General features: G+C 48.1%; 1 protein-coding gene across 1 annotated transcript; it reads right to left on the reverse strand.

Moving 5' to 3' along the window:
• Nucleotides 1-15,730: 15,730 nt before the first annotated feature.
• CCDC182 (coiled-coil domain containing 182) lies at nt 15,731-16,420 on the reverse strand. The gene has a single exon (XM_019545347.1). The coding sequence runs from the start codon at nt 16,410-16,412 to the stop codon at nt 15,846-15,848; it is 567 nt and encodes a 188-aa protein (XP_019400892.1). The 5' UTR covers nt 16,413-16,420; the 3' UTR covers nt 15,731-15,845.
• Between the last annotated feature and the right edge of the window lie 7,325 nt (nt 16,421-23,745).

Consider the following 23,745-nt stretch of genomic DNA (forward strand, 5'->3'; position numbering starts at 1 on the left):
TCTGCGGAGAACCCCAGAGCACGCTGCCATTCCCCGAGCGAAGCCCTTGTCTCCCGAGCTGCAGCACTGTATTATCTAGGCGATGAAAAACACAGATATTTTAAGAGGAGCGTGTCAGCAAGGGTCAGTCTCAACTTGGCTATCAAACCGAACTGTCAAGACAAGACGACTCACCTCTTTCCTGCAAGAACACATCAATCATTCTGACAATCCTTAATCAGACAAAAGGAGCTTTCTTGGAGCTTCAGCAGAGATTAAAAAAGTGGAGGATACAGTATTATGGCTCAAGAAACAGGGGGTGGAAAAAATCCAGTGAATGATTTAGGACAGGAAGTCTTAAGTCAACAAACAGGACCTTTAGCCCGAACCGCTGTTAGGCGGTGACGCTTGCTTTGGTTTGCAGAGCCTGGGTTCCCGTACTTGTCGGCATCCCCCAATGCGCAACAGCACCTCTCCCTTCAGAAATGTGTTGAGGAGCTGCACCTCCAGGAGGGCAAGGTGGTGCTCTGATCAGAGCACAACTATCCACCATGCTGTTGTGACTCTTTTCAGTGGCCGCCAGGCCATGTCAGTAGAAGGGCACACTGTATTACATGGAAGCTAGGCAGGCTTTTTAATCCAGTGGTGTTCAGCTGGGTCCAGATCAGACCCCGTGCACCAGGACCGAGCCTGCGTGGCTTCTGCTGGACCCGATGTGCCACACACCTGGGGCCCTGTGCCACCTCCACCCAGCCTTGCATGGTGGGAGCAGGTGCTAGGGCCCCACGCTGCCACCACCCAGTCCCACACACCAGGATCTCACCCCATGCACCTGAGCCGGCACCCAGGGCCACGGCCCACAGTGGGGAGCCACAGGAGCCCTGCAGGCTAGATAACACAGCTCCAGAGGTTGGATCTGGCCCACAGACCAGGGGTTGAGGACCCCTGCTTTAATCTATTCCAGATAAAAGCTTTCCAGCTCTATGAACATCTGCCCAAGTCTGGGACCTCATCTACAGCAAGGGCTACTGGATGCTACACATGAAATCAAGACCACAAAGGAGTCAAGACTACATCCTAAGCACACTTCCTTGTGCTAAAATTAAAAGAGGCTGTAAAGCAAGTTGGCCAAACTCCTTCTCAAGATCCACTGCGATCAAAACCAGCCTCCCTGTGTGTTTTCTGTTCATCTTGTGTGTGCATAGACATGGTGATTTTCCACAAAGTGGAATCCACTGGGTTCTCCTGGACCCATTCAAGTCCACCCAGATTTTTGTTTCTTTTGACGTCAACATATTAGGTCGGGCTGGGAACCATCTCACAAAGGCTGCTTGCCTGGCTTTTGCACTGCTGTCCTCTAGCAGGGCTGTCACTCGAAGGTCATGTGAGAAGCCCGTTCCATTAGAGGCATGTCAATGGCAAGAGCTGGTCTCGGGATAGCTCTAGCTCACGGGGCAGCTGTGTGGAGCTCACCACACACTTTCACTGAACGCGATCGAATCCCATCTGCAGCACAACACCACTGAGCTCGGACTCTCTCTGACACTGAGTGCAGCCCCGAAGCTAGAGCCTGCTCCCTGCAAAAAACCAACCAAAACCAATCTCTATCCGTAGCCTGGCTTCATGCAGTTCTATCTTTTGTTCCCTTTTAGTGAACTGCGTGTAAGGAAAGCTCGGGCGTGCCTCGATCTCTCACGGCGTGTGGCAGCAAAAGGAGCCGAGGCTAAAAGAGCTTTCCAGGCGAGCGTGGACATGATCAAACCATGATGAAAACCCTTTTTAGGAAGAATAAAGTCTTGGCAGAGCAGATGCTCCGGGGGGCTGTCAGAAGTCCCAGCTGTGGTGTTCACTCTCGGCTGTGACACCGTGAGAACCTGGCAACCCTCGGGGCAAAGTCGGCAGTGAAATTAGACGTTCCGTGCATTTTTTTTTAAAAAAGAGACTTTTCTGTGCAAAATGACATTTTTCCAAAGACGTTGGCACCTGCATTTAGCACCGTCTCAGAGTAAGAGCAGCTGAAAAGATAGGATGAAATCTCTCACTGGGCACCCTGTAAGTCAGGGCTGGACACAGGCATGGGCGGACCGAGAGGCTGCCCAGGGCCAGGACATAAAAGGGGCCCAAAAATGGTAATTTTAAAATTATTATCATCATTATCTCTGGCGAAGATAATGCCCGACGCTACAAGTTCACCTGGGGCCACCAGGAGTCTGGGTACGGTGCTGATTATTCCCCATCTGCATTTCCCTCAACTCAAACAATTCAAGGGGCTACCAGCAGTCGGTCATTTGTTTCTGGCTGCACCTTCGACTAGACCATCTTTGGGTTGGAAAGGCTGCAGGGAAGCGTTTGCTTATTTATTCCCGTCTTTATTTGAAACAAATCCAACTCCCTTCCACAACGACTGATGAAATAAAAATAAAATCCCAGGAAGCCGGCTTTCTCATTTTTGTTTGTTTGAGCCCTTTGCTCCTGCTTATTTTTGATGCTTTGGGGCGAATAGCAGTCACAATGGTAACAGCTCATCGGCCTAGCCTTGTGGGCCATTTTGGCATTGCAATTCCAACTGATCCTTTTAATCTGATCCTAATATTGCAAGGCCCCCAAATGTTATGACAATGTGCTCATTTTCCAACAAACAAGTACAGCAAATAAGTTCACGGACAGGTCGAAAAGATACTCAGCATGACGCAGGCGTCAGATGCACGAGCTCAATGTACCTACCCTGCTTCCTTCCTTCATTAAAGATGGAGGTTTTTATCCTAAAACTATTTGCATTGCCAGAGCTTTGCGACACTTGCCATGACATAGCATTGCATCCTGCTGCTATTTCAATCTCCTTGCAGTGTAAGCAGCCAAATAAGTGTGATTAACTATAACCCTCTTTCCCCAGTACAAACAGGTTCCTATTTTATTTAAAGAAAAGCTATTAAAATATATATTTTAAGCAACAACTAGAGGCCAGGCATGTGGTGGCGGAGGCAGAGGGGGGAGGCAGGCATACAAACAGGTGTTGGCAGCTACTTCTGCATTGTAATGGGAGAGCAGAAATACCAGTGGCCATCCAAACTTTCCCTGCCTGCTTTTAAACAACGCTTGGAAGCTAGCTCGGCTCCGGCAGGTATGCAGCTGACATTCATTAGAGCAGATGTGACAATAAATAACAGAAGTACATGCTGGAAAGGCTGGAGGCCAGCCGTTCTTTCAGCATCACTTCCAGCTTACATCCATCCGTCTTGAAAGGGCCTGGTCCAGGCCCAGCTCCTGGAATAGGTACCACGTTAGGCCGCGTGAAGACTCGGGGCTCAAGAGGAAGAACTCCCGAAAAAGAAGGAGAAGCCGAGCTGAGCGGGTGGCCGCCCCGCTCTCCGGTATATATGTGTAACATCTTTCCTTCTTGCAGCTACTGGCTGAAATATGAACCAGAGGGTCCACCCTGCCCTGGCCCTCCAGTTTCAAGAGAGTCCCTGGTGGGATTATTTAACACCAAGCCAGAATTTAAGGAGTCCCAGCCATAGAAACCCACTTGAGGCCGGCTGAGGGCTAGACAGGCTCTGTCTGCACCCAGCAGCCTCCAAGAACCTCTTGACATGCATTACAATGTCCAGCGCTCCAGCAAGGGACCCTGCAAATCCCACAGCTAGACTGGTGGAGACAAATCCTGGCTTTGCCGTGGGGAAGGCTGTGCCTCAATCACTCTTCTTTTACCAGGCCTCTCAAGTTTATTCTCTCCCCTCATTCTCTTGCAATTTGCTTTCTTTGATCTCTGGAGCATGGAAAACGTCTTAAAGCCATTCAGGCCCTGTGAACAGGTTGCAGAGAGGTCTCCATCTGTGCACAGGGTGAAAGGGTAAAGCACTTTGAAAGCATGCACCTCGATAACCAAGGGGGGGAAAGAGAGGGCAGGAAGGGGAGGGGGGAGTGCTCGCTGCTCACACTCTCTTTGTCCTTAGGCCTGTGCAAAAGCTGGGCAAATGGTACATTATTTCTTTTATGAATTGGTCTCCTTATGTTCCTCAGATTGAAGTTAGCACAGCCCGGGGGCAGGTCTGACTCTTGCACAGACCTGTTCATCATGGGAATCGATAAGAAAAGGAACTTCTATTGCTTGTTTCCGTTTATAACATTTCCTCACAGCCTGTCTCGGGAGCGGGGCATTTAGCAACCCAGACAGGAGATATTACTGCTTAATTAGAAACGAAGCAAACAGAGTGTGCGCGCCTAGGTTCGCGGCTGGCTGCCGGGAGAGTCGCCGTTCGATTGTGCTGTCGAGGTAATTCTAGCTGTCACATTCAGCTGTCAGAAAGGGGGAGCGGAGATAGCCTGGGGGAATCTCCGTAGGGAATGCAATACCTCAGATTAAAGCTAACTGGGCACAGTAGATCAATGCCGCTCCACGAGAAATACAGCTGCGAGCGCATGTATCCGAGCGCGAGTAACGAGCCTCTGATAGTCAGAAGTGCCAGCCCAGGGTGATGAGCATTTCCATCAGGGATGGGTATTGCCAAAATTAAGTGCTTGACTATGAAGCGCTCCGGTTCCCCCATCACCACCATCCCCTTCCTCCTCCTTGTATGAAGACTCTGATATTTCTACCAGTGAAAGGAGCTTCGTGCAACTCTCGGGGGGATCGAAACAATAGAGCATCTGCTGGAATACCCAGCGCGCCAGAGCTCAGCTTCGGAAACATTTGAGAGGCAGGATGGTTAGGGAACACGTCTCTCGTTAATTCGCTGCTTCTGAAACGGACCCGGCTAGGTGCAGCCGGGTTATAAAATAACAAAGCAAGGTTGGCAGGGGTCCCACCAAGAGCAGGGCCCCGACGTGTTCAGTGCTGAACGAATACCGCCGGGCCGAAAAATCTCAGCCCCAAAGAGCTCACAACAGAGACGAAGACAAAGACCGTACTGCTGCTCCGGCTTTGCAGAGGGGGAGCCGAGAGACCAAGCTGAGCCCATGATGGGGGCTGAACCCAGATGCCCCGAGGCCTTCCTCACTCTACAGGAGGGCACTGGAAACCTAAGTACCAGACTTTATCCATGCAGAGTGGCAATGTGAGCATCACGTCTTGCCCTGACAGCGGGCTTCAACCTTGACCTTGAGGAACCACCTCTGGGATGAAGGCAGCTCAGCCCTTGGTTCGCTGCCACGATATGGACCCCAGCCGACAAGCGAGCAGAATCACCTACCTTCCCTTTCCTTCAGCATAGCACCTCTCAAAAGCTCATGCCTCTCTGAATGAGATGGTCTATAAAGGTGCCAACCAGCCCTGCCTCCTGCCTACCTTTTGTATAAGGAACAATTTTGAGCCATTTTCCAGCCAGGCCTGGATTCAAGCCCCAGCAGCACCCAGTCACTTTGTTCCTTCTCTGAATCCCAGTAACCTGAAGGTGGAGGGTCTGCTTCCCTTCCTTGGTTCCTTAAGATACATTTCTGAACGTCCAGATTTCCCTCAAGATCGAAGACACACATCCAACACGTTCGTACACGTTCAGCCTCAAGCTCCAACGGCACCAGAGCTAAACACAGCTGGAAACCAAGAGCGAGACACTGTGACTCAACAGGCAAAGCACGCCGCAGGGATCCTGGAGATCCAAATACTTCTCCTAACTCCATCACTGATTCACTTAGGCCAGGTCATATGGGGCCTCATCCAATGCTCACTGAAAACAACAGCAGCCTTACCACTGGTTTCACTGGGAGTTGGATGCAGCTTTTTAATAAGTCTGTGTGCTTTGAGCCTGCCCATCTATCAAAACTTATCTCCTCTGGCTCAGGTTTTTTACATCTGCAGATGAAAAGTAGTCATAAATGGAAAGCCCAGGCCAGGGGAGCTGGGGGTGATGTGCTGAAGGCAAGCCGAGCCCTGCATGCGAACCGCGCCTTCTCCCCTTTCATCACTGAGCTGATTTTTTTTATTGCTGCACAAAGTGGTTATCGCTGTATCTTACAAGGGAATCAGCAGGAAATCTTATTTTAAACAGAGAGAGACACAACAGGAGAGGCACTTCATCTTATAGGGCGATTGAAATGTAATCCGGGTTCTGTTTATATACAAAGCGCACAGAATATATTTCTTTGTTTAACATTTAAGCTGGAGAATAGACTCATTGAGATGCCACATCTTGTTTCCAAAAGCATCCCAAGGGAGACCGGGCTGGGGAGGAGAGAGAATGAATCAGTCATACATACTATTCAAATGCATAATGCATAATCGGTTCAGGTGAAGGGATGCAACGTACAAATAGAGGCCTAGAAAGCGCTGGACAGAGGCAGTGGGACCGCCTGAAAGTCACTGGTCACCACAAAGTTATGGGCATTTCAGAGGAGGAGGAAGTCAGGCCACTTCATGTGCCTTACATGGATGGTAGGTCCTGATTTCAGGCTCCTATAGTTTGCAAACTTCAGCTCCAATCTGTGAGAAACACACTTAATTAAACACTGATTTCCCGCGTGGCCATGGGAAGAGAACTACCTCATAGATTGTAGAGCTGGAAGGGACCCAATGGATCGTCGTGTCCGACCCCCTGCCCCGGCAGGAAAGAGGACCGAGGTCAGAGGACCCCAGCCAGGTGACTGTCAAGCCTCCTCTTGGAGACCCCCAAGTCAGGTGACGGCACCACCTCTCTTGGCAGCCCGTTCCAGATTCTGGCCACCCTTACTGTAAAAAAATTATTCTTAATGTCTAACCTAAATCTCCTCTCCACTAGCTTGCACCCATTATTCCGAGTTACTCCCTGGGGAGCTCTGGTAAACAGCACATCTCCAATTCCCTGTCGTCCTCCTGTGATAAACTTCTAGGTAGCTACAAGGTCTCCCCTCAGACGTCTCTTGTGAAGGCTGAAGAGATCCAGATCCCGCAACCTCCCCCTGTAGGGTCTTGCATGGAGGCCACTAATCATGCGAGTGGCCCTCCTCTAGGCCCTCTCCAGATCCTCCGGGTCCCTCTTGAAGTGCGGCGTCCAAAGCTGGACATGGTACTCCAGCTGCGGCCTGACCAGCGCCGCATAGAGGGGGAGCATCCCCTCCCTCGATCTGTTGGTCATGCATCTGCTAATGCACGACAAGGTGCGATTGGCCTCGTTACGCTGCCAGCTCACGTTCATCTTGGACTCCAAGATCTCTCGGCCTCTGAGCTGCTGAGGAGGTCATCCCCCAACCTGCACAGGATGCCTCCTTCCTAGGTGGAGTGCCTTCATTTACCTCAGTTTACCCATTTGCTAGATGGCTATAAAAATCCCACACACTACTTCGGCGGGTCCTGGATCTTGTAATTATCAACGCTGTCAATCATTTTAGCGTTACAGACAAAGGGTGCTACAGAAACGCAAACTGCCATCACACAAAGGCCTGCAAAATGACTCATTTCTCCAGATTCATGTGATGTACGAGTAGTGTGCAAGATGATCTGCTATGTTCACTTCCCTTCCTGGCACGCAGCACGGTGTGGCATGTCCCCACCCCACACACACACACGTGCGCTAGGCACGCTCTGCTACTGGAATGATCTTTGTCAGTGTATAAATCATCTGAGTTAGAGGATGTCACCCAAGTCTCATCCCTACCACTTTCCCGGTTCACACCAACCCTGCCATGTATGGAAGCAGCAATATTAAGTGGCTGATTTACATAATAATCTATAATGGTATATATGTTCAGAGCTGAACGTCAGCCCTAATCACAACACTTGTCACATTAGTACTTCAATTTGGGAAGGCGGGGAGCAAAGTCCTCTTCCCTCCACATCTGTTACGTTTCATATCTAACGTGGATATGGAGGATTTACTCTTCTGATTTAGGCATCTAGTCCCACAGGCGCTGACTCCATGAGCACTTATTCACTTCTCACTCCCAGGGAGATGGGTCAGCTGTTGCTGTTTGGGCCCAAATTTGCAATCCTTTCCTTACATCAGGAGTGCTCAGGCCTCCCACACTTAGCTGTTCTGCCCTATAGCTCTCATTGTTTCAGTGCCAGGAAGATGGTCCCTTTGTCTCCTGTGTCCAAAAAAGCTGCTGATTTAGAGGTAGCATTAATTTGTAACTGTTTGAACAAGGGCCTGGGATCAAGCCTCATGGTCTCTGATCTCAGCTCTGCTAGGAAGCCAGTGCATGACCTTGAACAAGTGGCTTAATATCTTTGTGCCTCCGTTTCCCAGTCTAAAAATTGAGGTGGTCTACCTTGTGGCTGGGGCAGTTGAGATGCGTTTCACTGGGATCTATAAAGCGACTAGGAGCCTTTCACAGAAGCTGTTGTACCTGTATGAAGTGGCCTTAAATCACAGAGGAAAATGTGTCTGCTCTGGAGAATAAAGTGATGCCCGCGGTTTTATGTGAACAAGCTCAATCCTTGAATCGCACAGTGCCGCAGCCCCCATCACATGCCCTCCACTGGCCATACACCCTCTGCTGGTTACCTACCGGGCTGAAAGCTGAGTCAACGTGGTGGGTCCGAGTACAGCAAGCTCCCCAGGGTCCGAGCAGCCTGGAGTGCTAAAACCGGCGCCGAGCCCCTCAAGTTTAACCCTCTGGGGATGTCTGATAGTGGAAGCCAATAAGATGTAGCCACTTTTAAACCTTATTAGAGAGCACAACACATAAGCAGAAGGAAAGCATGGGTCTGCTGTATGCACTCTGTATTGCAGTAAATCGCTGCCCTATTGCACCAGGGACTGAATAAACACAGGCAGCTTGCATGTTCTTTGGGACAAGGCTTAACTACCAGTTAACTAGGGTGAGGACAGGAGAAATATTACTATCTCCATTTTACAAAGGCAGCCCAGACAGAGTAAGTTGCCCAAGAAATACAAGAAGTTAGGACAAAGCCACAATCAAGTCCTGGTCCAGCCCCCTGACCATACGGCCCCCTTTCTGTTGTAGGTTTAAAGCAAAGCTGCTTTTTACCAAGGAAATACTTGACTACATCAGGTGGGGTTTTTTTCAGTTTGCAGAAAGCAGAGCAACCGGCCTCGTTGGGATAAATCAGGCTCTATTTAGGGAAATAAATAGCTTTTTCTTCTTAGGGCATCCAAGTTTTAAATAAAACATCTAATTGTCATTCCATATTCATGAAGCAGGGTCTCTGGGAGATTGCACCTGTAGGGGGATGTGGAGGCTTTGTTTTCTTGTAGAAGTAATTGGTGTTCTCAATAACAGACAATTTGTTTGTTAGCAATGTGTTTCAACCTTTTTTTTAAATATAAAAACATTCATATTTATGAACAACTCTGTTACTACCATATGCTGTGTTCCATCCCCATGTATGAAACAAGCTGCTTTTAATTTTTATAATTATACAAAGTTGAGCATAGTCTTAGTACAACAATTAGAGGGAGGGGGGAAAGATGTATTTTGCCCCATAAAACATGCAGTTGCAGATTTCCCTCCCCTGTCGGTAAGAAATGCATTTGACAGGTTGAATTATGGCTTAAAAATCTCTTCAGTTTACACGAAAATATTTAATAGCGATGCGTCAGACTAAGAGAAAACAAACGAGTGAATTTAATGTTCATATATTGCATGGCCAATCCCTAGCACTCAAAAACGCTGAGACAGGTCCTCAAAATCATTATAATGATCTGAAAATAATAAGTCAGGCTCTTTGTTTCTTTTTTTTTTTATTTGCCTTCTGACTTTTGAACCTGTAAATGCACTCGGGTCAGGTTCTCAGACTGATCTTTGCAATTGCAATGGCTAGAAAGTTACTTTATCCTTTTTACATGAGTTCACAGATATTCCCAGAGGCACATGGGGCCATAAGAAAACTACTAAATATAACTGAGACTTACAACGGTTAGAGCCACTGGACTAGTGAGAGGTGAACTGGGAAGAGAGCAAGAGATGGGGAGTGGGTGTGTATAATGCAGCCCCCTATTAGACAGAATCATACCTTGACATGAAGGTCAGGCATTTACTTTTTTGAATCGTGAAACTGGCTCATCTTCATATAATGATACACACCCTGTAGGCTACTACTCACAGCACCCTGGGAGTCGAGTTATTGTCCAATCCACTTTTCCAGAGGGGAAAGCAGAAACAGGCTCAATGGCTTGCCCTAGTCACAGACTAAGTCAGGAATGTCTCTCTCGCTCCAAATTCACCTGCATCCACTCTGGTTCTCAGGCTAACAGATGAATGCCTGGATCTCAGATACACCTGAGAAATGAGGAGATGGTTTATAAAGCCTGAACAGTGCCCCACTTGAATGTGTTATGGAGTTTCTTTTACTGGTATAACTTGAATCAGTAAAATCAAACCAAGAATATGAAGGGCATAACGGGGGCAGCTCTGCCTGCCTGCAGCTGTCTAGATGGAGAAATCATTCTGTGGAGTTAGTCCAAGCTGCCCTTTATATCGCTAGATTAAAAAAAAAAAAAACTCCAGACCATAAACTGGAAAGTCACCACATTCAGTCCCATGGCCCGGTCACTCTAGCGACTGCTGCATTCACAATCTGAATCAACTGAGATCAGCTATTTCAAATCTGTCAGCTCTTATTAATGTAGCTCACAGCACTACCAAACCAAGATAAAACAGCAATTTGATTAGTCTGTGTGCACACACGTATTGTGTGCATGCATAATACCCTACCCCAGTCTCATTGCTTTAGTAAAGATTAATAGATCACAGTGAGAACTTATTGGGGAAGGTAGGGAAGAGAAGTGGCCCAGGTCTCAAGGATGCCAATAACAGTGTCACCGAGCATGCCGAGCAACACAATGAAAAGCTGGGCTGGTTGAGAATGCATTCGCTTGATGTATATTATGAAGGCTTATCATGATCTAGATAACAGCACCCCTAAATATGTACACAGCTGAAATCTCCATCACATGCACGCAAGCATTAATATTAGGGGAGTTCTCCTTTGCTCACAAAACCCCCACCCCAGGCCAAATCTCAAATCTGTTTTTGGGCTAATGCCATTCTATTTCTGTGGGGGGAGAGGGGTATCTCCTGCTATTACTAATTAATACTTAGCAAGCAGTGCATTCAAAGTGCCATGCAAACACAGGTACTCAAAAAAACTAGCAGCCTCCCCTCCCAACCCCCGCCCCCCGCCACTGTCTTATTCTCAGGCTATTTGATCAGCAAATAGCTTTTGTTCAAATGATGCAGCACACTTAACTTCTGTGTCATTAGTGGGTTAGATTTGGGCACGGAAAGGAGTGTAGTTCAGAAAATTTTCCCCTTCCAATCAGTGCAGTTCAGTGAAGTTTTTCTTGGGCATCACACCAGGCATGATGCTAGGGTATTGCCATTGCATTTACAAAGCCAACCCTTTGATATTTGAGCACGTCTTCTAAGCAAAAATCTACCCAAGCGCTGGGCGGGGGAGGGGGGGCAGTGGGAATCTATCCGTGCTGAGCAATATTAGAAGGCAAGTGCTGTATATGGACATAGGGGCGAGAGCTGACAACTAACAAATTCTAATCCAGACTCGGCCACGAATGGTTTCTGTAGTATCAGGCACGACTCTGCACACCCATAACTCCCAGTGACTCGAACTGGACTGATAGGTGCTTAGCAGCTGTGAAACTTAAGAGCCAGCAATTAAGAGCTTTTTTTCTAGCTCACCTCCCAAGTCTAACACCGCATGGAAGATGGATTTGAGGTACACACAAAACCAATCTCCTGGACCCGACCGTTTCCACACTCTCTCTGCACCCCCCACCAAAGATGTTTTAGATCTGCAGCTACATCAAACGGGGTACAGGACTGGGACTTTGCAGGCCTGAGTTCAACCCGCAGCTCCCCCACTGACTTGCTGCCGCTCTTGTGTTGGTCACTCTCCACCAAGCCCTCCCCGCTCTGCAAAATGGTGCTAACGATCCACCCGCCCTTTGCGATCCACAGGTGAAAAGCACAATGCAAGAGAAAGGGAGGTGGAGTTGTTTTTTCTTTCAGGCCTTCTCTTTGCATTAGGTGAGCAGTGCCCACAACAGACAGCACGGCGCAGCGGGATGAGAAACTGGACTAATCATACGTGGCAGATAAATAATCTCGCGCCATTGTTTAATGCTGAATATCAACAAAACAATTGAAAAGTCAACAATTTAGGGAAGAGCGTGCAGCAGCAGGGCCCACCGCCCTCTGTATTATTTTAAATTTACAAAATGCCATCTCGCTAAATAATCAAACTCTGCTGCTGTGTCTCAGAAATTGCCACCTGCGGCTAATGCTCCAATTTTAAATGCATCCTCGAGTCAATCTTTGTAAATTCCACATTAAATATTGATCAACCCTGGAGAGGCCTAATACGGCATGTTTAGCATAGATGTGTTAAATTCAAATAGAAACTGTTAAGCCTGACAGCTAGTCCACGCACAGTCAGAAATGGTAACAATGGTGCTGGTGACAAATGGGTCCACACTGGCTAAATGCCCTGTGTCGGGACAGGGGAGGGGTCCGCGGCTTTGGCCGGAGGACGTCGTGGTCATTACACCAAGGGAAAGGTGAGACGGTCACTGTGCTAGCCTGCTCGGACCTGCTAAGCACCTGTGTCACCTCACACCAGCTTTCCAGGGGGAGGAAGATGTCCCTCTCCTCTCCCACCTCAAGCCAAAGCCTGGTTATGAGGAGAAAGGGCACAGGCTAGTCCTGTGAATAACCCTCAGCTTTAAAAATACTAAAGCAAGCTCTTTGCTCGGTCCCCCCTAAAAGAAGGCGGCTCCCAGGTGCTACCAGTGTAGGGAGGGTCGAACCCCCAGGCCTGCTCCTCCAACCGTGAGGATGCCAGCATGCCTCTGTGCTGTCCTTTCCACCAAATACCTGGCTCTTACTAACTCCCCTACCCCTGGGATCTCTTCACGAGCCCCTGCCCTCCATACCATGGCCCGAACCTGCCCGCATTTCACACCCCCGCAGCCCTCACCTCACCCAGCTTGACTCTCCAAGGAAGATCCATCTACCAAGTCCTGCTCTGGGAGCCCGCGGTCTGCATTTGGCTTGAGGACCAGACGGCTACTACACAGCCCGCGGCTGGAGCCTGCTACCCTGCCTGCCTGGAGCTGCTGGCACAGCTGCAATCACCCACCTTAATGAGAACATGCTCTGAGAGCAGCACCTGTTAAGGGAGCCCTGTCCTGATGGGCTGCCCAGAAACAGGTGGTGTCCCCTAGAAGTTTGCAGCTACAGCCCTCGGTTGGAGGCTGTCTTAGGTCTCCTGGGAGCCCCTCTTCTCATCTCCGGCTGGGCTGGGCTGCCACGGAGCAAGCCAATAATGACTTAGAAGCACACCAACTATCTTGTGGCATAAAACTGACTCTCTAAGAAAAACAACAGGAATAACAACAATGATTAAAACTCTGGACGGGAGATGGAAGAGACAAGGATCATTGAGGCCAATGGTGGGGAATAAGCATTTACTCATGATACGCAGCATTGCTTAGAGAATCCAGGACAATACAGAAAGAAGCTGCCAGGCTGGAGGACAAGTGCAGCCACAGACACAGAGGTCAATCCTGTCCTGTAATGCCTGCGGACAAATCTCTGCACCCGTACGGGCAGTCTGGAAACACCACTGTGCATTAGAAACAGGCTTGTTTTGTAGCAGGAGGCATTTCACTTAGTGGCTGTGGCTAAAATTTCCTCTCCTCCCACTGTTGTGCACTGCACCGACTGCTATTCTGTGCTCCAGATGTGGCTGCATTTTACCATATAGTCTATACAGTACTATATAGGGGTCTATAGAGTAACACCAGGGGACTCCAGACAAGTAGTGGTGTGCCAAGGGTGATGAGGACAGTTTAGATGCCCACCTTCAGCTCTGAGTCAGCTATTTCTATGAAAGACAGAAGAGAGACAGGGCCCAAACAAACTCCTGAACAAAACACTCCCAAGCTTCGGAAGAGCCTGGATCCAAGTGACTTGAGCCCTTCTCAAACACAATATCACCCCTACACCAATGATGGTCAAACAGGGGGCCATGGCACCCTTGGGTGCTGCCAGATCCTTTGAAGGGTGAGGAGCTAAGCAGATAAATGGCTTGTCCCTGCCCGCTTGATACCCGACCTCTACTGCCCAACCTGTCTGCAAGGAGGTAGACACAAGAATATATATATATATTTCAGTTTTTAAATTGCATGCTGCTCGGTTTACAAAAGTTATGGAGGAGACCTCATGTCCAGCAAGGGATGCCTCGAGTCCAAAAAAAGTTGAGAACCACAGCCATCGACATCAGACTCATTTTATTAGGCAGTACAAGGGTGCAGTAATATTTTGCCTGACCACAGGCCCTTCTGTTTGGTGACCGACAGGCTTAACCAACCTTCAAAAGACCCCTTGTAAAGACTTATTATTTGTATTCTAAAGACAGGGAAACTGAGGCACACCGCTTGCCCCAAATCAAGCAGATGATACCACAATTAGGAACCAGGCTCCCAAACCTGTTCCCCAACCACTCCACCGCTCTCTTTTCTCTCCACAAGCCACAGGTTGATGTGAAGTCAGGGCTTTTTCTGACTTGCAAGGACACCGGTGATAAATTTGGGGGGGGACAAGGCATGTATTAATTTTAGGATCTGTCCACGAAGTTTCCTCCACAAAATCAAACTGGCAAATATTTCTCTCCCCCCGCCTCCAGTTGGTATGGCTCTGCCATTTGCTCGTGCGTCACCAACTTCCAGCAGGAAGCAAAGCTGAAGGTCGACAGGGCGAATTCCCTTTGCTGCAACACATTTTTGTGAGATGGAATCAATATCCATAAGATCAGCAGCAGCACCATTCACACTTACCGCGGGGAAAGCTTGGATGGGCACGGAGCCTGCGCAGACGCAGAGGCAAAAAACCTTGGAGAGAAATAGCGTTACCAAAAAAATTCACCATCTGTTCTGTGGTTGCTGCTACTGCTGCTGCCTTTTTTTTTTTTTTTTTTTTTTAAAGTTTTTTTTTCCTGGACAGAACCCAGACCCTGGAGCTGCCCCTTCAAGAACCTTGTCTGCTAGTGGATAAATAAGTCATTCATTTTTCCCCTAACAGAAATAGTTTTTTTTTTTTTTTTTTTTTTAACTTTTTTTTTCTATTTGTTCTGGAATTGAGGGAGAAAAGGAGCAATGCTGGGGTTATTATTTTTTGTTTGCTTGCTTTGCTTTGCTGCTATGATAGGAGATTCACAGGAGGCGGCTGGGGCCACGTAATAGGGTTGGTGACAACAACCAAGAACTGCAGACAGGAGGATGGAAAGGAAATGAGAGCTGGGAACAAAGTTCCTGGCTGTCTGAGTACCGATGCCCCCATTTCTCAACAGGGTTAAGCTCTGCCCTCAGCTACATGCGTGTTGTAACTTCACTGAACCCAATAAGGCAGCATCAGCTGCTGCATTATAGAGATAATACACAGCCAGCTGCAGACAGTGGGCACGAGCCTCAGCCTAATGCCGTCACTGTCTCGCTGCTGACCAGAGCGGGCTTTGAAGAAGGCCCTTGGAGAGTCGACACACGCGTCCCTCCTAAAGGATCGGTCCTGATGACACGCGCAACCCCTGCCCTGTGATGCCTGCAGAACACTAACTATGCAAAGCTCGATCCGTTGCCGGTCCAAGTGTCCTCGACTCCCACCGAAAGCAACAGGAGCGGAGGACGCTCGGAAATGAGCATGAGGCAGAAATGGGGAAGGGTGCAGCAAAGGGCAACACGAATCATGAGAGTCACAGAGAGGTGGCAAGAGCATGGAGATCAGGACTGTTCAGAGCGAGCAGGTGAATAAGAGGTGTGTAAAATAACGAATGACAAAAAGACTCCTTCTTTATACAGCTCGGTTTCCAAATGACAAGAGGTTTGGCATGGCTGTTCCTCTCTCGCTGTCTCTTTATGGCTTGTCTTCTTTGAAAGTCCAGAGTAGTTCTCAGGTGGGATCAAATATAAGCAACCTTATTATTTTTCCCTTATGCTTTGGAGGACTTGGTAGACTTTGCCATCTTTCCAGCAAAGCCTCCTCTCTAGACTGGCACATTTCTCCCGCACTTCTTTCTCTCTTGGCAGCAAGAATGCAAGCACCTTGCTTCGCACTACACCTCGGTCTTCTTCTTCCCTCAGCCTTTGTTCCATGTGGTGGCTGCTGGTTTCGAGCCTTGTTACCACCTCCATCATGTAGCTGAGTGTGGTCTTCACTTGATGGAGCAGCCCGCTGACTTCTTGCTTGAAATCCTGCATGTCTGTCTGCACGATTTTTAGTTGTCGCCGCAGCTTTTCCATGTCTGCCGCATGCTGGCTGCACATGGCAGACGCCAGCGTGGAGATGAGATGTCCGGTGGGAGGGCGACTCATCTCCATTTGTGAACTCATCAGTGTGTCCGTGGTCATTGGAAGAGTCTCTCCATTGCTCAGAGTGGCTGTCCTCTTCAGTGAGTGGATGTAGTTTGCCATCAGAGCTAAGCAGGGTAGATAGCAGCCGCAATTTAGTGGTAGCAAGAGGGAGTCCTTCATGCCAACTTCCTCCATCCCATCCCTAGAAGCCCTTCTTTAAGTGCAGTGGTTGAGGGCAGATTGTGACCTCAGAGATAACTCATAAGTGACATGAGTTCATTTACATACTAGGGAACTGTTGATTAACTTGGAGGCAACTTGCTCCTCTCTCTACAGCACTTTTTCTAGGGCAGAGGTCTCCAAACTTTTTTGATCGCGCACCCCTATGAGCAAAACATTTTTGAGCACGCACCCCTAATATATGTATATTTATATTCGCACACCCGTCAGTAAAAAACTTTTGAGCACCCCCCCCAATATATGTATATTTATAGAAATAGATATAGAAGTTCTAATATTTTCTTCCCGCACCCCAATGGATTGTCTTGCACGCACCCCACTTTGGAGGCCACTGGTCTAGGGTTTTGTCCAGTTTCGTTTTAAAACTCTCAAGCAACCAGGTTTCCCCTGCTTCCGCAAGGAGACTCTTCCACTGCTTAATACATCTCCCCATCAGGAATTTCCTGACTGAGACGAAATGTTCCTTTTCTTAGTATCATTCCATTAGTCCTAGTTATACTCTAGGGTATCATACTAAGCAATTCCACTGTCTGGTTGGTGGGAGGAATAATAATAATGCTGAGTTTTGCTTCTGCTTGAAAAGCCTAATCCCACAGCTATTCCCATTAAATGTAGTCCTCGTTACAGCATGGCTGTGAAATGCATTACAACCTGGATTTTGCATTGCTCTTGGAAGCCACCAGAAGCTTGTGTAAGCTCTAGGGAATGTGCATTAACCTAGTCTCAGAAGGGGAGAGATATAAAGGCATTTGGGATTGAAACAAGACTTTCAGCAAATCAGAGTTCATACAATGGGATGTTATTTACGCAGCTCTTTGGCCACGCCGGCACAGTGTACTATAACACTACTGCCAGACTATTCACTCCTTCAACTTCTGCAAACATTAGCTAATTGACTTGAATCCTGCAAAGACATGCTCGGGCCATAGGAATGTAAGGGCCGCCACACTAGATTAGACCCCGACACCTATCCAGCTTGTATCTCTTCTCCAACAGAAGCCAGCAAGAGATGCTTCAATCTGCTCCCAGTCCAAGCCTTACTCTTGTATGACAGTCCTATTGCTGTTCATTAGAGTCTGCATGGAAGCATCCCACTTTTCTATGGACCAGCATCGAGCAGAAATTTCTAATGATCCCATCCAATATATTAATGCTACTTACACAATGCCAAGCTCTTGCAGGGCATAGCCCAGCACCCACTAAACTCTATGAAACAACTCCCAATGATTTTAATAGCCTTTGGATGAAGCCAGTATACAGCACGCTGCATTTTCAAAACCCCATGCAAACCCCGTACGTAGTGTTCTTAAGGATGTATGTGCATTGGCTGACACTGTGGCAACCATATTTGTTTGAGGAGGTTTTTGGCTTGGATTATGAAGACCCTAACTATCCTGGTGACATCAGTGCTGTGAAATAGCACGATTTTACTCCCGTAGACTAAAGTGGGACTTTTGCACTCTCCACTAGGAAGAATGAATAGGGGTGTCTTGTTGCTTAGTCCTTCAGCGCACTAAAGGGAAAGCGAAGAAAGAATGCATGCCCTGGAAAATACAACGGTGGGTATAAATGCGCACTCCTCATCTGAGAAAATCTGCTGGGCAGGACCTTTGTTGTGCTCAAGAGAGGGGGGAAAAATGATGGAATGGGAAGCATCTTCAGAAAAGAAAGAGCTAAATATAGCCGCGCAAAACCGGAGCGGGGGGCGGAAGGCCCAGGATGCCTTTCTTCTTCCCGATATAACTGCAGGAACATTCACGTAACCTCGTGTGTGCCTGCCCCCGCTGCCCGGGTCAGAGCTGCAAGAGGCTGTAACCCTATACTGTCAGTTTGCATGAGAATAACTGTGAGGCTAAGTAATTAAAGCAGCTGCATCATACCAGGGCTCCGGGGCTTGGTCAGGTTACCATCAGCTGACAAAGGACCAGGTTGATTTCAGCCCCCCAAATCAATGCCAAGAAATTGAAGTAATGACTGTTTTTTAGTGGAAAGCCTGTGAAAAGTGCAAATATATAACATGGACAAGCTTGTCACATGCTCGGGGCAAGGAAAGAAATGCCACTGGATACAGGCACTACTTCTGCGTCATGTGTTTGGGGTTAAACGTGGCGCACGAACGCTTGCTAATATAAAACAGACTTGTAATAAACATGCCATTCCCATTATCTGCCCATTCGTTCCCACTGATTGCAGAAACACCTACTGGTGAGTAGAAAAAGTGTGTTTTTTTTTTTTATCTGCAGGATAACAGGAGAGCACAAGGAGCATTTCTGTAGTGTTTGCAAGGGGGTTCATTTACAATAGTGGCAAATGTCTATCAATGAAGACGACAAAGCGTTGCTTAGATGAGCAATACACAATAGCAGTCACTTGAGTGCAAGAGCACATGCACTCCCAGAGCGTTTTCAAGGAATGAAAAATTAACGCAACCGTATAGGATGGTTTACATAAGGCTTCGTCACGAGATTCCCTATTATTTGGTATGCCCAGCATGAAGAAGTAAGAGAAGATGAAGGTGAAGGAACACCTTGACAGGCTGGATACCTTCAAGTCAGCCGGCTCTGATGTGTTACACCCCAGGGTACTTGGGGAACTGGTGAGCATCATAGCTCAGCCCCTGGCACGGACCTTTGAGAGCTCCTGGCGCTCTGGTGAAGTGACCGATGATTGGAAGAGGGCCAACGTCATGCCAATCTTCAAGAAAGGGAGGAAAGTGATCCAGCAAACTACAGGCCCATCAGCCTGACCTCTATCCTGGGGAAAGTCTGGGAAAAGATTATCAAGGAGGCCATCCTTAACAGGCTAGCTGAAGGCAATATCCTGAGGGATACCCAGCACGGGTTTGTTGCGGGTAGGTCTTGCTTGACCAATCTCGTTTCCTTTTATGACCAGGTGACCTATCACCTGGACAAGGGGGAAGAGATCGATGTCATATACCTCGACTTTAAAAAAGCCTTTGATCTGGTATCCCACGATCACCTCTTAAACTGGCTAACTGCGGCCTTGACGTCACCACGATCCGCTGGCTGGGGAACCGGCTCCGCGGTAGGACCCAGAGGGTGGCGGTCCACAGAAGCCGATCGTCTTGGTGTGCTGTGACCAGTGGGGTCCAACAACGCTCTGTCCTAGGGCCTATACTGTTCAACATCTTCATCAGTGATGTGGACAATGGTGTCAGAAGCGGATTCGCTGATGACACCAAACTCTGGGGTAAAGCATCCACACCTGAGGATAGGAGGGTGATCCAGGCAGATCTGGACAGACTCACGAAACGGGCAGATGAGAACCTAATGGTGTTCAACACCGAAAAATGCAGGGGTCTCCACCTTGGGAGGAAAAACCTACACCATGCTTATAGGCTCGGTAGTGCTACGCTGGTTAGCTCTACAGATGAAAGGGACTTGGGGGTCACAGTTGACCAAAAAATGAACATGGGCCTTCAGTGTGATGCTGCGGCTAGTAAAGCAAGCAAAACACTGGCTTGCATCCATAGATGCTTCTCAAGCAAATCCCGGGCTGTCATTCTCCCCTTGTACTCAGCCTTGGTGAGACCGCAGCTGGAGTATCCTGTCTAGGTTTGGACTCCACAATTCAAAAAAGATGTGGAGAAGCTTGAGAGGGTGCAGAGGAGAGCCACGCGCATGATCAGAGGGCAGGAAAACAGATCATATGATGACAGGCTGAGAGCCATGGGACTCTTTAGCCTGGAAAAGCGCAGGCTCAGGGGTGATCTGGTGGCCACCTATAAGCTTATCGGGGTGCTCCTCAGGATCTGGGGGAACAACTGTTCACCAGAGCCCCCCAAGGGTTGACAAGATCAAACGGTCACAAACTCCACTGTGACCGGTTCAGGCTGAACATAAGAAATAACCTCTTCACTGTCCGAGCCCCCAAGGTCAGGAACAGACTGCCGCCAGAGGTGGTTCAAGCGCCCACTTTGAACGCCTTTAAAACACATTTGGATGCTTATCTTGCTGGGATCCTATGCTCCCTGCTGACTTTCTGCCCCTTGGGTGGGGGGCTGGACTCCGGGGTCCCTTCCAGCCCAAATGTCTATGTCCATGTCCAGATACAGATACAGACGTAGAAAAAACTAATTCAGTGGTTGCTGAGAGTGGGGAGATCTAAGGTTCACCTTTAGTAAAACTCAGTGAGATCTGAGTTTTACCTTTAGTTTTGCCTTCAGTGGTTGCTGAGAGTGGGGAGATCTAAGTTTTATCCATCTCCCTGACCTCCCACAGGCAAGTTATTTCACTGCCCCATGGCTCAGTTTTTCCATCTCTAAAATGGGAAGGATCCCACTGAAGTCAGAGGAGAACTGGACCCATAATCCGGGCCAGTCACAACCTCAGTTTTCCAAGTACCCAAGATATTCCAAGCACTTTGACCCCCCACAAAGATAGCTGCGTGGGCAAAGAAGCATTCATGCAATGGGATCAAGTAATAATAAATTGATCTAATGTTAGAGACGTGATGCATGTGTATACCGGGGACTCAACATACCTAAAAGCAAAAGTGCCAAAGAGGAAGAGAATCTGCCCAGGGTCTCTGAAAAGCTCCAGCAGTCTTTCTGACAAAACTTCTGAGTTCACAATGAAACCACGGATGATTCACATGGGTTGGAGCCTCGGCTGCAAACATTTCACATGGCCCTAGCTAGAAGTTTGTCGAGAAGGGATTCAAAATATAAAGCCGTGGGGACGGCATCCACGTTCCCCTTAAACCCCACCAAATATTGTGCACGTACCCAGAGTATTACGACAAGCATGCTCGATACCCTGATTCCAACCCCATTTCCCAAGCACTTATAAAATTTTCATTACAGATTACTGCCCTGTCGTGGAACAGAGGGCAACTTTATTAGAAGACACTGCACAGCAGTCTAGCAACAGAAGAATGCGCTGGTTGACAGTTATAGATATTCCTCTGTGAGATAGGGCAGAATGCTGGAAATGAAACAGATTATATAAAAAATGTAATTCAGAGCAATTTCTAGTAAAGAGTCAAAGAACCATATAATTCAACATTTATATAGACAAGGCTTCAAGGGAGCTCTTAAAAAAGAGACTGGAGGTAATGTGAAGAAACTCTGGCCTGATTTTTTTATTCTATTTTTTGTGTCGGTTGTGTTGGCTTCAACCGCATCTACCGTCCAGCAAAACAGCGCAGGAAATGCCCCCTGCTTTTACTGCCCTGGTTGCATTGGTGTTACTTACTTCGTCCCCCTCTATTCTGTTCTCGTACTGCGCTCCTCTTGACATGAGGGCAAGCCGCGAATTTTGCAATTGCTTGCGTCGCTGGGGCCATAACGTCTTTGTATGCTAGCTCCGAATAGGGTATTATCTTCCCCAAATGCTGCTGTGTGCCAGCGCTCCCCCCTCCTCATTGGCGGCGCTATAAAAAGAACTTTCAAAGAGCGGGCGAGAAGACAATCCTTTTTCTCCGTGATTAATTAAGGCCCAAATGGAACCCCAAGGCAGGGAACAGTGAAAATACCTGTATAATTTCCAAGGTGTTGCAGCTGCGCCAATGTTCCTCAGCCCTGTGACTTTCCCCCAATGTCGTTTGTCATAATTTGACACTGATAAAGAGCTTCTCTGGCACTGTGTCTTTGCAAGGCAGTGAACATATCCATATCAAAGCCGCCTGAATCATCCTTTTAGAAACAATCTGCTGCATTTTTCTGGCCTAGTTTCCTTTCAGATCTCAAACTGCTATTCTTCCCCCCCCCCCAAATACCCCTCACACACACAAACACACACACACACGCACTACCCCCTTGGCCTGGCCTTCTCCTTCCCCTTTCCCTTTTTCTACAGCTCTGGTGCTCCTCTAGAGGCTAATGATTAAACATTCTTTGGGAAAATGGTAAGGGGTCACTGGGGCTCCACGTTTCTCAGTATTACAACTTTTAAAACTCAGATTAATGTAATCCATCAACCACAAATACACCCCTGCTAGCATTTTAATTAAAACACGTAGGACGGCTTTGTGGGACCGGAGCAGTATTTGCCAACAGAAGCTCTATGCTCTCTACTCCGTGAGGGTAAATCCAGCATCGCTTTGCAATGGTCACAGGTGTGACTGGGATTTTGCACCGGTGGAACAGTGCAGAGTTTGGCCCCAAACGTGCTGGATAAGCTTAATTTTTCTCTGCTCCGTGCCAGGTAGCGTGGAAAGCAGCCATGTGTAAAATAACTGCAGAGAAAGGTCTGAGCAGAACAATTTAGTGGCCCTCGCTAGCCTGAAGCTGCCGTAACGTTCTGCTGAGTAACATAAAGCCAGACTTCCTCCCAGCACAGCAGAACACCGTGTCTGCATGTTGGGATGTCAATGTGAATTATATGAGCTTACCAAAAAAACCTGCATCCTTCCTGAGTTACTTAACAGGCAAGCCAGTGGATTACTGCTTACAGTAATCGGTACTTCCGCGTTCTAGGTCACCTTCTGATCTGAAGGACCCTGAAGGAGATGAACAGGGAACGTCAACATGCTGGGGGTGGGGGGCGGTCCAGCACTGCTCTTCTCTTTACAATGGCACTTTAATGAGAGCCTAATAAACAGCGTTTTCTTATTTTTGAAAAAAAATACAGACAGGGCTGATAAAGTTACCAATTCATTAGCCTCCCATCACATATGTAGCTTCCATATTCCCCAGCCATATGGTCAGCAAAACACGAGGACATCTACAAAGGCTTTATTACCGTCAGCCACCCGTTTAAAGAAACCGCAGAGATGGCGTGGGAAATGTTTGATTTCAGAGCATTTCTGGGGGCAAGGAGCACGGACTCCATGTGCAAAGGACAGGTGACGTGGTGGGCATCACTCCTACTCGGGATTGCCGCAGACAAGATTTTAACCATGATCTTGTCCCACCCCTGAGCCTCCAGACTAGATCCATACCCCTCGAATTTACTTGCCTGGGTGGCAGACAGAGCATCTGCTTCCACCATTCTATGAATAAATTCGCCATCCAACTAATTAAATCTCTCAGGGGGCTGCGCTGCACGTCCAGCAATTAAGCACATCTGAGATGAAACTTCAGCCAGCCATGTGCAATCAGGAGGTTCTCCCCGCTTCCATGATGAGTGTGCAGCTCTAGCCACCACAAAGAGCATCTGTGGATGGTATTAGAGGGCCATAAATAGATGTTAAGTGACCATATGCAGCTGCTGATGGCAGTAATCTGTAAAAGACGTCCCTCGCTTTCACTGAGCAACGCACGATGCCACATAAAGGCATGTAAAAAGGAAGCCCATCAAAAAACAGAAGAGGTTTTTCTGTGTTA

The sequence above is a fragment of the Crocodylus porosus genome, unplaced genomic scaffold, assembly GCF_001723895.1.
Source record: "Crocodylus porosus isolate Cpor-Errol unplaced genomic scaffold, CroPor_comp1, whole genome shotgun sequence".
NCBI classification, from domain to species: domain Eukaryota; kingdom Metazoa; phylum Chordata; order Crocodylia; family Crocodylidae; genus Crocodylus; species Crocodylus porosus.

Excerpts from the sequence above, each read along its gene's own strand:
- CCDC182 (XM_019545347.1), bottom strand. The coding sequence starts at position 16,412 with ATGGAGGAAGTTGGCATGAAGGACTCCCTCTTGCTACCACTAAATTGC.